Source organism: Haemaphysalis longicornis, unplaced genomic scaffold, assembly GCF_048455015.1.
Source record: "Haemaphysalis longicornis isolate Haplotype H1 unplaced genomic scaffold, Haemaphysalis longicornis Haplotype H1 scaffold_6, whole genome shotgun sequence".
Classification (NCBI taxonomy): Eukaryota; Metazoa; Arthropoda; class Arachnida; order Ixodida; family Ixodidae; genus Haemaphysalis; species Haemaphysalis longicornis.
The window spans coordinates 35,276,689-35,293,584 of record NW_027526407.1 but is presented as its reverse complement, the minus strand read 5'-3'; the positions used below and the strand labels follow the sequence as shown (position 1 = coordinate 35,293,584).

General features: G+C 43.5%; 1 protein-coding gene across 5 annotated transcripts in view; it reads right to left on the bottom strand.

Moving 5' to 3' along the window:
• The window catches only part of LOC144142464 (uncharacterized), a 43,412-nt gene that overhangs the window by 17,159 nt on the left and 9,357 nt on the right, over positions 1 to 16,896 (bottom strand). For 4 of the 5 annotated variants that reach the window (XM_077674004.1, XM_077674006.1, XM_077674005.1 and 1 more), the window contains exons 3-8: positions 13,309 to 13,527; positions 12,813 to 12,944; positions 8,355 to 8,525; positions 6,772 to 6,900; positions 3,227 to 3,337; positions 2,299 to 2,394 (exon numbers count right to left, since the gene is read on the bottom strand). In XM_077674004.1, the coding sequence (XP_077530130.1) occupies positions 2,299 to 2,394; positions 3,227 to 3,337; positions 6,772 to 6,900; positions 8,355 to 8,525; positions 12,813 to 12,944; positions 13,309 to 13,527 (858 nt within the window). The remainder of the gene's footprint in view (positions 1 to 2,298; positions 2,395 to 3,226; positions 3,338 to 6,771; positions 6,901 to 8,354; positions 8,526 to 12,812; positions 12,945 to 13,308; positions 13,528 to 16,896) is intronic. The other variant, XM_077674007.1, reaches the window with a different exon arrangement.

Here is a 16,896-nt window from a genome sequence, read left to right as displayed (position 1 = left end):
TCGCGCCTGCCGCTGGCCTACCAGATGCGGCAGGCGACAGCAGATGGCGGCAGAGGCGATCCAGCGGAAAACGAACAGAGGGAGTCGCAATTTTGAGTGTGACATGAATGCACGGTGGTCGGGCGACCGGACCCGTGCTCTGCAAAAGAGGTCTTCTAAAACCGCAACCTCTAGGACCTCTCCATCTCAAGCGAGTCGGATGGCATACGAGGAGTGATGGCGGCGCCTTAAGAGAGCTGCGTTCGCTACTCTGCGACGAGTGCTCGGAGCGCGCTCTACCACCGCGGCCACGACACGTCACCTGGTACCTCTCAACATCGCAACACTACGACTGTGCCTCTGATACGTTGGGTACGACAACCCCTTTCCAGCAGCAAACACCTACTGCGTCCTTTTCGTTCCTTTCCACACTGTGTCTCTTTCTCGTGCGCTCGAACTCTTGGGCATTTTTCATGTCGCTTTGTCGCAGTTCCCGATTGTTCTTTACTTTCCATTATCCTTTTTTTTAGTTTATTGTGGGTACTTGGTTTGGGTTTCGGAATAAAATAAACGTAACTTCTCGTTCACTCAGTTCCTTCTAATAAGTATTGTCCCGAACCTGACACCCGGACACGGGAAGCGTTCCTTTTTTCCCTTCACACACGATCATTTATCATCACAGTCAGGGAAAGTTGGCTTTCCTGCAGGGCGTATTGGCGTATAACGGCATCAGTGACGACGATAAACTTTCGCTTTAGTATCAGCCCATGGAGCATTAAAAGCCACCCGCACTTTATATATCACACTGTCTCGCAGTGTCTTTGCTGTTACGGGAGTGTTTGAAATGTTTGCTTTAAACGTTGTCGTTAAAAAAATATTCACTTTTTCGTGCTTTTCGGTAGTTTACACAGGTCGAAAGTTCTCGCCAGTGTCATCAGCTAGCGTAACTTGGGCACCGAAATTCTCACTTAAAGATGCTCTCTTTATTCATTATTTCATCAATAACCAATGAAAGGGTTTCAATAGCGACACACCCTAATAAATGCCGGAGAACGCAAACTGGTCCTCTATTTGATTCTGGCCTAGCACTGATACCCGCGAAAGTTGGCAGCTGTGTCAGATACTTATTGGTAATGCTTACACAAATGATTTATTACCCGTATTTCTGTTGTTATTACAATTAAAGCTCGTTAACTGGAACTTAAATAATTCATTTTTATGGATAATTCAAACAGTGCAATTGGGTCCCGCAAAGCCTGCGTAAAAGTATGTGTATAAAAAAAGCGCGTTCATTCGAACGTGAGCGGCGTCCGCCATCACGGGTAATTCGAACTACGCTATTCGAACTACGGTAATTCGAACGAATTCGAACGAATTCGACACCACGCCGGCAACTTTGGGCCTGGCCCCGGCCTGTGGAACCCACCCGTGGGCTACACACGAGGCGGCGTCACCTATAGAAGGCACAGAAGAATGTAGAGAACCCATAAATCAAGAAAAAGCATATCTAAGGCTCTATTCTCAAACGGTTTGTAAGGTTTCTTTTGCGGGCTACGTCAATGTGGACATGAATTCTGAGTGATAGGCGTACTGAGGGGGCATTATTTCTGAGGTTGAAGGCGTGGAGCCTCTCGCTTCCATTGACTACAGAGATATGGGCGGACAAAACGCCTGTGCGACCATCGCTCGGAAAATGGGGCCATGTGGAGGGCCACGCACCTCACCTCCAGTTTTTGGGTATACACCCAAAGGAAGCGTGCCGGTGCATTCGCTCGTTACAGCAAAAAGTGTTGGTCTTCGCCTTCCAGGATAAAATCCATACTTAAATGACGGATTTCCCCAAGCATTCAGTTGCTGGCTTGCTCTTGTGCTTTCCAATTGCAGAGTACGGCTGTGTTTGCTCGCTCCCTCTAGTTGGTACTTTCATATATTTGAACTGTAGGGTTATTCTAGCATATCGATTTAACGAGCTTTCACTGTAATATGTGGTTTTGTCGAATGCGCAGTGTGACTGTGTGACGTAGAGATCTTCGGAAGGTTGACCTGAACGCACATATGACCCTTTACCCGTCAATGAGTATACCCCTTAAAGGCTCGTTTACCTGCATTCCTATTCTCTGCCTTACCACCAAGGATATTTTTGGAGTGGAGTACTCTTATAGGGTTACTTTTGGTGTTCTGTCAAGGATACGAAATTAGGGTGCCAACACGTTATCCTTCGCTCGCGCAGTTGGAATAAATACGGCACATTCAGCTAGTGAGATTTTCGATGAACCAGTTAATAAAGTAAATGCAAATGGGAATAATTCAATGGTTTACCTTTAAAGTCAGGGTCTGATAATATGTCCGGCTGGTTTCTAGAGCCTGCACCACCACCTTCAGATGTCGAGCCGCCTGGTCTTTCCACTTCGCCACCTGAGCACCGAAGGCCCGAACAAGTGCAGACGGCACGAGATTAGAGTTAAACCCGAGGACATTACGAAAAAGTGATTAGGCACGTAGAAACAGTAAAAACAATGCCCATTTTGTAACAGCGTAGGTAAATTTGCAGTATCAGAGTATCAAACAATACAGAAGTAACCTAATGCATGCCGCACGGAGCTTTCATTAAAACACAGACTGTATTTCTCTCTTTCCATGCCCCTTCCACTCCCTCTCTTTCTCTTTGATATAGGAGAAAAATGTCGCACGCACGTTGGAACAAAGGCATACGATTTACTACTGCCCTAGCCAGTGGCCTGGCCATCATTAAAGCACGATATATCAGTTTCCAGCGTACGGCCAGTCCCCTGGACAAGGTGTAATTTTTTTTTCGCCAAGTGTCTCACATGTAACTCAGACTATTCTCCGCGATCTTTGCGCGCTTGCTTTGTTTTTGGAGTACATATAGATCCCTTTTTTGTTGGTTTTCAACGTCATACAGCTACGCAACTTTACTGCAGCGAACGCTCCAAAACCGCCGTGTACACGTTGTCGTTTCTAATGGGTGTAGAACGTAGCCATGTACAGCCTCAAAGTATTTAACGAGTTCTTAAAGACCACAACGGGATTTTCTACGCCATAAAACTTGCAACGTGAATGTGAGAGAAGCAGTAGTATTATAAATAATGCTTTCAGTTGGGTAGCTCCAGCTAACAGGTTCCAAGTTGCAGCGCATTTACACTTAAAATAACTTGGACGGTTGCTGCAGCATTGTTAGAAATAACCACAAACACTATTATAAATAACCACAAATGACCACACTAACCTCCGTTCATACCAGGGATTCGGCCAACCGGCAAGCCAGCATTAGAGCCCGAGGAAGGTCTACTTGGTTGCACCGAAATACCGCGGCCGCCTCCTCCGTTCTCGTTACCGCCTGGAATACCCTCGCCACCAGCAGTTCCGGCACTTAGATTGTCGGTTAGGACAAACCATTGGCTAAGTGCGTACAAATATGTAACATTTGTATTATCCTTCGTATCATTGTCCATCAGAACCTGCCATTGGGGAGCAGTGTAGCGGAATATAGAATGTATCATTAACCTGCCTGATCGTCGGCCATCTTCCTACAAATAATTTTTATTGACTCCTGCAACCCGAGCGTCTGTGCGTTATACTCTCTGCAGTGGCATTACGAATGTCGGTTCCTGGTACACCTTAAAGGCACACTGCATTGAAAGTTTCTTTGCCCAGATTTGACCCAAATAAATTGTTTAAGCTCTGCAAATCGCAATGGTGATGTTTTAAGTCCGATATCTGCGGCGCACATTAGCTGAAAGCGCTCAAAGTATCTGCAGCAGAGGACGTTTGGACGTTGCGGAAAGTAGCCAAATCAAGTTTCGAGTGGTCTGTTACGGAGAAGAGGTACCTGCCCCGTGGTGCTCGCGCTTTTCCAGTGAATGGCACGGCGCACTGTCGTGTACAGGAATGCGTTCGTCGGGGATTTTTTTCTGCAACACCTCCACGCTATAGCACCATCGGCGTCGCATGTTTTTAAACAAACAGCAGAGATAGCATTTATCCGCAAATTCTAAGTGCAATAAAAGAGATAAAAGCCTACAAAGTACGCACCCTTGTGATGCTTCAGAAGTAGGATAAACATTTTCTGTTTGAAACTATTATTTAACAAATAAAAATAGCACAAAACATCCACTGACCTGTAAATTTCTCATTCGTATTGAATCGGCAAGAGAAAGCGAAAATCCTCTATAAAAGCTTGACAACTTGTAGTTCCGCGGGCAATATTTCCTGTATTTGGGCTGCCCTAACGCCACGTCCACCCCTCATACATCTCGAGAAGTTTGATGACGTAACTAGAGTTGTTTTAAACTCCGGTATTAGTATTTGTGCCACTTTTGTTTCGCGAAATGAACTGAAGCCAGCCTTGGTAGTGGTAACAAATATATCCGCACAAACATCCCAAGTCGTGTTCGCGAAGCACGAGAACTAAGGAACCGGCTCCTAAACGATACAATTTAATATTTTATGAAACCATAAATAAAGTATTTTTTTGTAAAATCACACATTTAGTGTACTTGAATGTAAAATCTTATCGACTACACAAGTGGCCTAATGCAAGCGTCAAACCTTTTTCACGTTTTAGTCCATCGTGTACCTTCGGCAGCCCACATGCAGAATCAAACCAATTTTTCGTTTCGATCCTCAATGTGCAGCGAGGGCAAAGTTATTGGGCAAATATTCACAATGCTGTGTGTACGTAAATACACAGCGAAAAGAGCCTAAGATTGATAGACCAACTCGACTTTAGAGAACACCCTTTCCAGCCTTCGTGGCCTGATCTCTTCAGTGCGGTACACCTCGCCAGTTCACGTGCGTTGGCGCCTGAAGTGAGGATCATAAACGCCGAGTTCGCGAAGCCAGTTGCCGCAGGTTCTACAGCCTGCTAACGCGTTCCGCTTTGGCAAGATGTGATAGGCAGCGGTCAAAACAATTCGGGCCTGCCAGTCATGGAGAACTTTCAGCGGCAAGTTAGAAAATCTGCGTGGGGTTCAACAGCCGAATATGCAACAACGGGAGAGAAGACGCCAGCTCTGTTGTTTCTGCAGTCTTCCACCATTAGTGCAAGCTGCGCTAATTTTTTTCCCTCTAAGGGCATATGTTCACTCGTATGTGAGCACGTCATTGCCCATATTCTACGAATCTTTGACATGGTGTTACTGAGGACTAGACAAATACCCAGCTTTAGGTTCCGGTCATGACTATCCGCCATTCCAATAAGATAGTAGGTCTACTTAGAAGCGTTACAGTTACCTTTATGGTTTGCTTTCGCCGACACAAAGGGAAGTAGAAAAATCATGTTTATTATGCATACGAATCGCTTTTACGTGGCTTGGGTGCGTCAAACGAGCCTGCTTTAATGAAGACGCTTTAACTTTGTTGGAATGTATTTGTAATTCTCCCTTGTTTACCTTTGGTGATAGGAAAGAAAAACGTGTTCGTCTTAGCGTTTCAGAACCTCTTTCATGAAAACTTCCAAATTGAAAGGGCAGTCGCTTCATTATTTCTTAGCTCCTTATAAACCACCAGGATGTATACGTTTACTTTTTCAGACCCAGCGGCAGCCTATTTAAATCAAGGAATTTGGTACCCACATCTCTACGCCTCTACCGAAAAAATTTTGGGCTTAGTAATGGGTTACTGAAGGAAATAACACAATTTTGGTCGTTTTAAAAATCTTGGCTACTCGCGCAGAAAGCAGAGGTTAGCAGAAAAGACTTCTGCGTTAAAACTTCTGTGAATGAAGGAAACACCATTGCAGTAATATAAACTCCAATACCATTGTCAGGGTAGCAACACTACATTTTCAGGCGTGTGCTCCTTGCTAGACCGAAGAGGTGGTAATAACCCACCGGATATGAAGGAGAGTTTGACATTCACCTGAGTGCAGCCATACGGCTACAAAGGAAAGCTATAAAGCTTTCTCAGAAACTTCGCAGTTGACTAAAAATTCGTCCTGGTCCAGGATTCGAACCCAGGACCACCGCTTAACCGGACCAGTCGTTCTACCAACTGAGCTAACCAGAAGGCAATCAGTTTCTACCGCGAGAACAACTTGATCAACAATTCGAAGTGCAGGTGTTAATCGACCGGACTTAAGGGAAATCCCCAAGGTGGATTTAGTTTATATGAAGGAAAGTTTTACATCCACCTTGGTGGAGCCACACGGCTACAAATGAAAGCTATACAGCTTTCTCAAAAAGCTTCACAGTTGAAGTCTCGAAGTCTCTGAAAAAGCTCTATAGCTTCCCTTTGTAGCCGTATGGCTCCACTTAGGTGGATTTCAATCTTTCATTCATATAAACTTACTCCACCTTGGGGATTTCCCTTAAATCTAGTCGATTAACTCACCGGATAGATTCGCATCATTTCATCAAACGAAATACAACAAACCTCCGCTTTCACCTCTCGGCGGCCCCCCTATCGTGCCGCCACCATTTACACGACCTGTAAAAAATCAACCTGCACACGCCGAACACTTGCCAAAGAACACACCATAGCGTCAGAGATTTCGTAGTGTTAGCTCCGTTCATTTTTCCTGCATCATGCGTTCACACAAATGTTATAAAATATAATATATTCTTGATGCGTCGAAGAAAGTATTTTTTTCGTATCTGATGGTGTGTTAAGTTCTATACGCTATCGCCTATTAACCTGGGGGTGTGATACTTAGTGTTCTGTCACTTACAGAGCGAAGGTTCAAAAATAATTAGAAAAGTAAACTCAAGCTAAAGTTTACTCTTGGCAGTTGTCCCTTCAATTCACTATTTCTGCAATAATTTTGCGGCACACCTGTGGGGATGCCTCCTGCGGGTCCAGGACCCGGGGCTGGTCCTTCAGGCGATGGGAAAGCACCCCTTCCACCTGGGGCTCCACCAGGCAGAGTCGGTTCCCCTCTTACACCTCCTTCTCCATTCGGCACTATTTGAAAGAAAAAGGCTTATACATGCTATAGAGAAAGAGGCAACTCGTTGGGAAAATGTTTGACCTTTTTTTTAAGTGTCACACTGTGGTAAAATATATAGCAGTAAAGTTATAGATACCCTCTGTCATCTCCTATTTGTAACAAAGGAGTTAGAAGGTGGTGGTTAACCTGCCATTGATGTTTGATGGCAAGCGCAATCTGCAGCTAGTGATCAACTGCGTAGGGAATCGGCAAAAAATTGAGAGAAATTAGGGAACGTGGTGGTTTAAGCTGGACGGGCGCCTTATTAATGATTCTACAGAGAAGGAGCAGAGAATGCGATGCCTACAGTTTACAAAGAACACTCATTCCATCAATCAATGATTTATCCGTGGTTATAGGTTGGAATTTTTTCCTGAAAACTTAAAAAATTTCGGAACGATTTCTGAAAACATGTGAATGACCAAAGTTGGCCAAGAACAAGAACAGTAAAGAATCACCGCAAGTTTTTTATTGGAGGCATGTAACGCCTAGTTTTGTATAGCTAATCTCTGTTGTCTAATAGCTGTTGTCTGAAACTATATTTTCATCAAACATACTTATAGCCTAAAGTTTTCAAGGTACGTCTTTCAGCAGATGTAAACATGTAGTTATTAGTTGTGCTCAATTTACCGCCAAATTTTTCTTCCTATATACGATTCAATTTTCAAACAGGTGTTCTGTTTCCCATGGAAGTGCATAGTTTGGAAGGTGTTTCACTCTGTAATATTTTTAGATATGGCACAATATTGCCACTCTGGTCAGCGCAAATGTGATAATGTGTCGAATGTTGTACAAAATCATGCGCAATTAACATCGCCTGTTAACCCGCTGTTAGAATTTCTGAAGACGGAGTCAGGATGTTACAAAAGGGCCTAATACAAATGTAGATTTACGCAAAGGCAGAATACAAATAAAAAACAAGTATATCACAATGTGCCTGGAAATGTGGACGCATGGATGAATTACGGCTTTGTTGATGGCAAGGAACATCAGAAATTATTAGCAAATTTTGTGGTAGCAACTGACTCCAGGCAGCCGTCGCAGAGTATTTATGGGTTACTATAACACGCTATCGAACTGTGTAATTCTGGAATAAGCACGGCTTAAGCACCCTTTAAAGGGAGAATTCAATCTGCGCGTTGAAACTGGATTGCATATTTTGCTGTCCGCTTGAATCTTCTGGCTCCAATAAATGTTTGTACGACCAAATTTGCTTACATTTTTATGTATTGTATTATCGTACTAACTGTATATTCACTTTGACGGATTGGAGAACATGAAAAATGCATACATATCGTGAACTTGCTGCCATTATAATATCACACATACGGAGTACGTACTCCTAAGTAATACATTCTGCATATAACATTGAAGAAACTAATAGAGACCACGTTTCTGAGTACACATTACAAATATGGTTTTTACCAACCTCGGCCGCCAATGCTTGGTTGCATGCTCGGCCCTACAGCCCCACCTGGACCAGCTGGCATTGGTCCTGGTTGTACTCCGGCAGGCGCTGGTCCAGGTCCTACGCCGGAGCTGAGACCAGGTAAGCGTCCACCAGAGGGCCTTCTTCCGCGAAAGCCGCCGAATTCAAATTCTGGAGAGTGCACGTACCAAAGGTGCACAAAGCTTAGCCATTGGGCGAAAGATATTTTCAAGTTCGGCGGCAGCTTGAAGAAAGAATTGTTATTGTTGGAGATGTTTGAAAATATTGGCAAAACTGTGTCTGGGCTACCGTGGACAGGGTTCTTAGTAGACGTTAGGTATACCCGGACTGTTGTAGCGTTGCTTTGTTGGCGTAGCTTGTTCAGCCAAAAGGGATCTATATGACGCTTTCAAGACGCAAGAAGCTCCATTCCCTCCAACACATCTGCCAATATATATGTATGTGGTTAGAACTTGTATATGTGTATAAAATGCGCGAAACACACCGCGCCGTTTGAAACTACTCATAGAAAACCTGTACTGAGTTTAATTGATACTGGACGCTTGAATACAATGTAGTTAGCTGTTAGCAGAAGGTACCCGCCGTGATAGCTATGTGGCTAAGGCATTGTTCTCCTGAGCCCGAAGACGCGGTTTCGATTCCTGGCCACGGCAGCCGATTCTCTGATGAACGCCAAAAAAACGGCCGTGTGTTCCAGATTTCAGCTTACTTTCAATATCAATAGGTGGTCAAAATTAATCACGAGCCCTACACTACGACGCACTCATCGCCTGCGAAGCGTCGGTGTGTTGAATCCCACAATCAATCAATCAATCAATCAATCAATCAATCAATCAATCAATCAATCAATCAATCAATCAATCAATCAATCAATCAATCAATCAATCAATCAATCAATCAATCAATGTCAGCAAAAGGTACATAAATCTGGAAAAAATATTTATCGCAAACTCTGGCACCCAAGGAAGCACAGGTTTTGACGTTTATATGTGTGCGTTTGTTATACACAAATGTATACACAAAGGTCTAAATTTTATAAACACATGTATTAAACAATACGCGCTCGAAATGCGCACGGTAAAAGTTTTATGGAATTTATTTTCCCACATCTGCCACACTTTAATTAACGGATAACTCGGAGACCAACTGGGATCCCTCTCGGTTTTATGCCCATTGACACTTTTTGTGTTCATTTTTATACGACTAATCTCACGGCACTTCGATAATCTTATCTTCATCAGCTACGTAATTACTATTTCGGGTGTGACAACTTTATCAGGTGGCCAACTATTTGTGTGAAAATATCACTTCAACACTCAGTTATGAAATGATGCTATTCAACACAATTGGATACCCTGAAAATCTTGGGCTATTTTTTAAAATGTCCCCCTGTCTTAAGTTAGGCGATCGATAGAGAGAGCGAGAGAGAGAGAGAGAGAGAGAGAGAGAGAGAGAGAGAGAGAGAGAGAGAGAGAGAGAGAGAGAGAGAGAGAGAGAGAGAGAACAATAATGAAGACCAGCGAAGTTAGCTGAGCCGTTGCGAGTTAAGTGGTAACGATCCAACAGAAGTGTGGACAGTGTCTGTCAGCGAGGAGAAAAATTCATCAGAAGCTCTGGGTTCTACACTTGTACTGTGTAGCAGGTAATTATATATAGAAAAGCAGGAAACCACAAGTAACCGACCCCGGTTATATTCCTACTGTTAGTTGTCTTTTATACATGTTTCAGCTTTTCAAAAGCCTTCTATCAACTGCATTAAAAATTTGGGAACAATGGTCTCTGAAATTATAGACACCTAAATGGAGCACTTCGTTTTCCTATTTGCGTTCTTAAAAAACTATACCCGATTCCACAGCGCTCTGCATTAGGCTGAAATTAAACCTAATGTGGTCACCTTGCATTCCCCGAGGCAATGAACTGATATCCTAAAGAATCCTAGATGTGGTTTGTTTTGCGCCAACGCATACGAGTAGGAATCTAACTACGCTGTGTAGAAATTCAAGGCACCGGGAACAATCTGTGAGATGCTTTGGTTCTGATTTTCCTTATTGACGTATCAATGCATAAGAAACAGCGTCATTCAGAGTGTGTTGTTGCGTTAGTTGCCCTAATATTTCGCGGAATTTTACTTTTGGAAAAAAACAAAAATTCTAAACTAAGAGCAATGCCCAGGTATTTTTCGGAAGTTGCGTAGCCTCATTATAAGTACCATGTTTTTGACGTGACTACCTTTTAAGCCCAGAAACGGTTTCCGCGAGCTCATGAAACAAAAGGAAGAAAAGCAGTGGCGACTCCCTTGTTACGTAAACCACCTTGATAAGGTAAGCACTAATCACCTACAAATTACTAGTAACTCTCTAGTGACGCACCCTTCGTTCAGCTTTTCATGACATTATTCACCGTGCCCTAGATATCTCTATGCATGCACCAGTGATTCAATGATGGCGTACCCTTCGTTCTCTTCTGAGTGGACAGTTTCCCACGTTACCCACAGCTGGGCCACGATATCCAGAAAAGGGAGGAAGCTAAGACAAAACAGCGAAGCAGGACAACAAATGAAGAGAGAGAGGAATATGGGAGAGAGCATATAGGAGAAGAGACAGGGGGACATAGGGAAAAGGGGAACGCGGAAGTCAAGGACAGTATGTGTTAAGAGAATATAATATGGGAGGAAGGAGGGGAGAATGAGAATTAAAGGAGCCATGAAGACAAAATGCAAGTTGGGTTTATTAGAAAGACTTCTTAGTCCTGATAACAATGATACCAATATCATCGCAATCTTCTAAAAAATAACGGAGATATTAAAGAAAACGGGTGAAGCAGTCGCGACCCCCCAGCCCATTTTCGCAACTTTTCTATGACGTCACGGAACCTTGTTTGTGCGATTGGCGGCCGCCTAACTCAGCTGTCGCGACGACACATGACTGGACATCTGTAATGGGGCTTCTAGTTCCATTTGACCGCATCACTTGAATGCTAACGTGCAGTTACCCCACTGAAAATTATGTTTTATTGTTGGCCCGTATGACGTCATTCTTGCTCATAACAAGTCACTACCTGCCCATGCCTCTGTAACGGGCAACAACTTCGCGCACCAACAGGCTCACGAACTGGCCCACCGAGCCCCAGAGGTCACCGCAGCTCCGACGCCACTTCTGACCTATCAGGAAATTACCCAATTTTACCGGACTACCAGACAAAAATTCCCGTGCCCTCACCCATCCCTCAGCAAAACTCAGGAAATAACACTCCGACAATTACAAGCAGGCACGTACGTTCACCCGGTTCGAATGAATTTATTGTTTCCCACACAGTACACCGCGCTATGCAAGTTTTGTCCACAGCGAGGTACCCTTCAGCATATAATTGTGGAATACGCTCACAACCCAGCCCTACCACCCCTCTCCACCTGTTCCTTTCCTGAGCTGTGGGAGACACTGTTGACCAGCTGTCAACCGGAGGACCAGACTCCCCTGGTGACACTGGCCAAGACGGCGAGGGCAACGCATGGATTCCCGGACTAGGGTTCCACTCTCACATTTGAGCTCATTAAAATGTTTTCTCTCTCTCTCTCTCTCTCTCTGGCGCAAAATTTGAAACTTTTAAAATATAAATACTTCTTGATTTTTTCTTTTAAAAAACCACCTTTTGTGGCTCTAATGGAGCTGAGTGAGACACTAAATCCTAGTTCTTTGAAATTTTAAACGAAGTTGTATTTTCTCTTCATGGCTCCTTTAAGGCAAAAAGGCAAGAGGGGTACGTCCTGAGATATTGCAAGGATAGGAGAGCAGAATCACAGGACGGAGGATAATAAAAGCGTAACTGGAAAGTGAATAGTCGCGGAACGAAGAGGGAAAATGGGGAAAAGAAATGGAAAGTTCGGAAAAGAGAAGCGCGAGGACAAAACTAGGCGAAAGGGAGGAGCGAGAAAGGATATGAAGGGTACCGGAGAAGACGAGAGGAAGCTGGTTTGGCATTACGTGGCAGAGGTGGGAGGCACATTAACGACGCCAGGTGCATTGAAGCAGTCAGTCAGGCAGCCCGCTTTTTATCTTCCTATGTTTTCGACTGAATTTATTGCTCTCACAAGTAATTATCGCCTGCAGAGAATCCCCATTGAAAATGCCATAATCGAAGTATGTATTCTTTATTGTTGTAGTACAAAAAAATCATTTAGTAATTTTCGGATTTTTTATGCTCCAGACGAAAATCGCACTCACGTATCCATGAGGTCATTTATTCAGAAGCAGACTTTCCAGCAAAGAATGCCTATTATTTACGGTTCTCTTTCGCTAGCTACTCAAGCATTTAAAATTAACAACATAACTTCAGCTCTGTTGAATATACTTGTGAACAATATTCCAAACATTTGGCGTTGAAAGTAGTTATATCTGATAACACTGTATGGTGGATCTTAGTATTTTCTTTCCCACAAACCTGAAAAAACATTTGCTCCGGGGCCGCCAGGACTAAATGGTGAGGGTCCCGCAAAATCGCCACCAAAGTCGCTCGGTGCCGGTCCCATGCCTGGTCCTCCAAGTCCGGGTCTTTCACTTGGTCGAGCAGGGCCTAAAATAAAGTTATTTCAGAATATTTTAGTCGCTAATTTTGATTTAATATAACCATGCGGCTTTTGAGACTACCGATTTTATTTAGTGTTAGTGGGCACAGATAATTAGGAGTTTTAAATGGACACAGTTCAGATTGTTAGTTTAGCATTGGTCGAGATACACGCCCAGAAATGTTTTACCTTCTTGAACATAAAAAACACATAGTTCATGAGATTCTGCCTGTGTTAATGGAAGAGGTCAAAAATTTTGAGTTATATTTTTTTCTTTTGCAAATTTATTGTGGATTCTAATAATTACTCGTCTGGCTAGAGATCCACAGACCTAACATTTGCATTTTTTATGATGGAGAAGGTTTAATTTACTTGGTTGGACACCCCCTGTCACACCGCCAGGACCTGGTTGGACAACCGCCGTCGAACCGCCAGGCGCAGGAACCAACGGAAGAGATTGAGGAGGCACTGCTTCCGGTTTCGGGGCAGGGCCTGCCTCACGAGCGGGGCCAGGTGGAGGCTTGTTACTTCTACCACGTTGAGGGACGTTGTCTGGGAGACCGCTGTCTACTTCACCAAATGGATTGCTGCCTAGATGGGCACAGGAAGAATTTTTGGTATAAATATCTCCTATATACATAATAACAATATCAGCGATATTTTTGAGCGCTACATAGAGAAGTATACAGAATATGGCTCGAGTATTAGAGGTGTAGATGCGTTCAAAATGTCACATAAAGTAACTTATAGGCGCTGTGGCGTTTCGTCCATGACTCCTCCATGTTAGGACATTACTGAAGCCTTCTTTGTTCAAACTTACATTTACCCTATTCGGCCTTGCGCCTACTAATAAATGTTCGTCGTTCGCTCGATACAGGCAAGCAAGCGTGGGTGACGGTGGCTAGGCTGTCCAGTGTGCAGCTGGTCATAATAAAATAGCAACTGCCAGAAGATGAAGGGCAATACTAGGCCATCATGACGTATATACTAACTTTCAGCTCAGGCTTAAGAGGAGAAAGTAACTAAAAAAAACAATGTTTTACCTGTCGAGTAACTTTATTACATCATGTAGAACTACCGAATGTTCACAACTTGCATTCCTAGTATATAGCAGCTTTCAAAGCTTGCCAACATATAAACACCAAAGATAAAACTTTTGACATACCCCTTCATCACTGTAATTTATTCTTATTGTGGAAGCCTAAAACAGCTTTTATTGGTGTACAGAATATCAGAGAGCCATGCCCTGGCACCACCTTGCGGCACTGCCCAAAAAACGGTTGTACTTCCTATTTGTAAAAACATGGTCACTACTACGAACGGTAACCAAAAACATTATAAAAGAAAGCGTTATAATTAAGGAAGAGAAAAGGAAACCTTAAAAATTTGTGAACGTTGTCTTGTGTCGAGACGGGACACTGCAGTGATTGGTGAAGTTATTTGGAGATTATGAGCTTGTGAGATTATCTGTGCAGATGAAAGTCTGGAGTCCCTTGCCCGCGGAATGACCCCTGTCGGTGCGTTTACATGAATTTTATTAGGAGAAAAATCAATTCAAAATTGTTGCTCTTCTTTTTGAATCCCGCATCAAGATTCCCATAAAGTTTACTATGCCGCACTTTTCCAGTTTGACGTTATTGCGCCGACTGCGGGACTCGCCGACCACAGCGCCAACAAAATCAGTCGGACGGCTCCCGGCGTGTCGTAGCTATTCAATCGAGCAATGAAACCTGAACCCTGACAAATTTCTTGAAACGAAGAACGTGCGTTTATTTCTTTGGTTTGTAGGCTGTATACGCTTAGCAAAGTCAATGAAGTAAAATGAAAACTCAACACTAGCGCATGTGTGACACGTTAGTGGCCTTACTACGCCTCTTTACGCTTTGCAAGGAGCTGTAGGCTGCAAACGAATTTTCTACAGTTGCGCGTGCACAAAAGGTCCGTTAAGCGGGATTCACACGACAGAGGAGGAGGCGCGCGGAGGCGGACGGATATGTGACGTCAACAGCACGTGACCAGATTACTTGTCCTGGCGGCGCATCCACACACGCGGAGCTACGCGGAGTAACTAGCAGACGACAGCACCGAGGAACAAGTTCCATTCCCCGCCGAGGGCCACCGCCGTTGAGCGAAAACATGCGCAGGCATTTTCTTTCCGGAGCCTCCGCGGGCTATCTCCACCGAGGGGCGGAGCCTAAAACCAGTCACGTGAGTGGGCCCCGCGGGGCAGAAAGAGAGGGTTTCTCCGTCGTGTGAATCCCGCTTTAAGGACGTGAGATGAGCCAACGAAGATATAATAGGTAAGAAACATTAAAATCGACCGAAGTTGTTGTTTTAAAGCGCCGAACCAAGGTAGAATCAAGATGTAGTTTTCGCGGAGTAGAAATGGCTGCCCAGTTTGCATCACTTGTGATCGCGCTTCCGATCTGACGCGGACCCAAAGAGATAGTACCACCTATTTAAATCTGAAATAAAGTAGCTTATGGTAACTTATTCAGCTTCTTGCGAGCCTGAATAACGTTTTTAACCGAGAAAATGAAAGAAGTTCTACGAAGCACTCAGGACTTTAACTAAAACAAAAAAAAAAACACCAGAAAATATCAAGACATATACCCTCAATAGCGAACAAATGATAAAGGTAAATCTATGCCAGCGCCCTCACGCACTTAGCTGTAAAACAACGACTCAATACAAGAATATAGTTATCTGAAATTCAGTGAAGTTTTCATACGGTTGTGTGCATTCCGTCGCCTTGATGTAGGTACTTACAAAAACAAAAATAAAGCACCTAAAGTGAATTGACAGACTCACAAAAGTCAATCTATTGGAGTGCACTCACACGAATACCTAAAAAGACAAAGAAAAGTTACTGCCTAGGCGCCGTGTTCCTTGAATGGCACCAAGCAAATGCAGCGTTAGTGTAACGGATAAGCGAGAAAGAATTTCTACGGAATAATTCAAGATTTTGGCATTTTTCATTTTCCCAAAGTTCGCCACATATATTCACAGTGAAGTGTAAAAAATTAGCCTTCAGCAACCGCTAAATGGGAAGGTATAAACCGATAAATTCAACAGCATAAATAAGGCCTTCTGCCGGTAAAGATACATTGTAGTAAAATAGTTGAAGTGCAATAATTCACTGTACGTGTTAATTTAAAGTAAGCCTATGCATGCGACTCAAAATTTAAAGAAAAGTAAAAATGCAACGGCAATATTAAGTTCAGTTCAGGATATTTGCGTCTGATACAAGAATTATATGACAGATCAGGTACAAAGGTGCTGGGGCTCTCAACATTGGCATGAAATGGCACAGTTTTTCTTCGGTGTTTTACGGCCGAGTTCCCTCTCTGAGGATCGTCATTGAGAGCATGTTGCCACCCCATAATCACCAAACAGCACTCCTATTTAGTTTTTGCAGCTGCGCTAACCACGATACCTTTTTGCCTGGTAATTGTCTCGCGCTAATTTAACGCTGAATATTTTCTTTTTCTGTGTCAAAAATTTGGGTTCAATAATCTTCTTTCTTGAAATTTTTCGATGGCAAACGATATTTTCCTCGCGTAATGAACCCAACTACTTGAATTTTTTTTATGTGCTGCGTCTTACATTTTGTGAAAAAATAAAAGATTCCCCAAACCGCGAACAGGGACCGCGGATAGATTATTCCAAGCCGGAGGTGCTGCCATCTAAGAAAAATGTTTAAGAATTTCAAGAAGGAAGCTAACCGGCCGACAAGTCGCTTACTTTCACCGCTAGTTCTGACATATGAGTATACACCGACTTGACAAATCGCAGCGGCTCTGGCCTCCAACCACATAAGTATTTTTGCTGTAGTGTCACCACTATGCAAGCACGCTACTGAAACTTAAAGAGAAACAACTCGTCCCAGTCAGTTGAAGGAACGTAATTTCTAACAGTTTGTCAAGACTGCAGTTTGTGGCCTGATATCAAGCTTGGCTC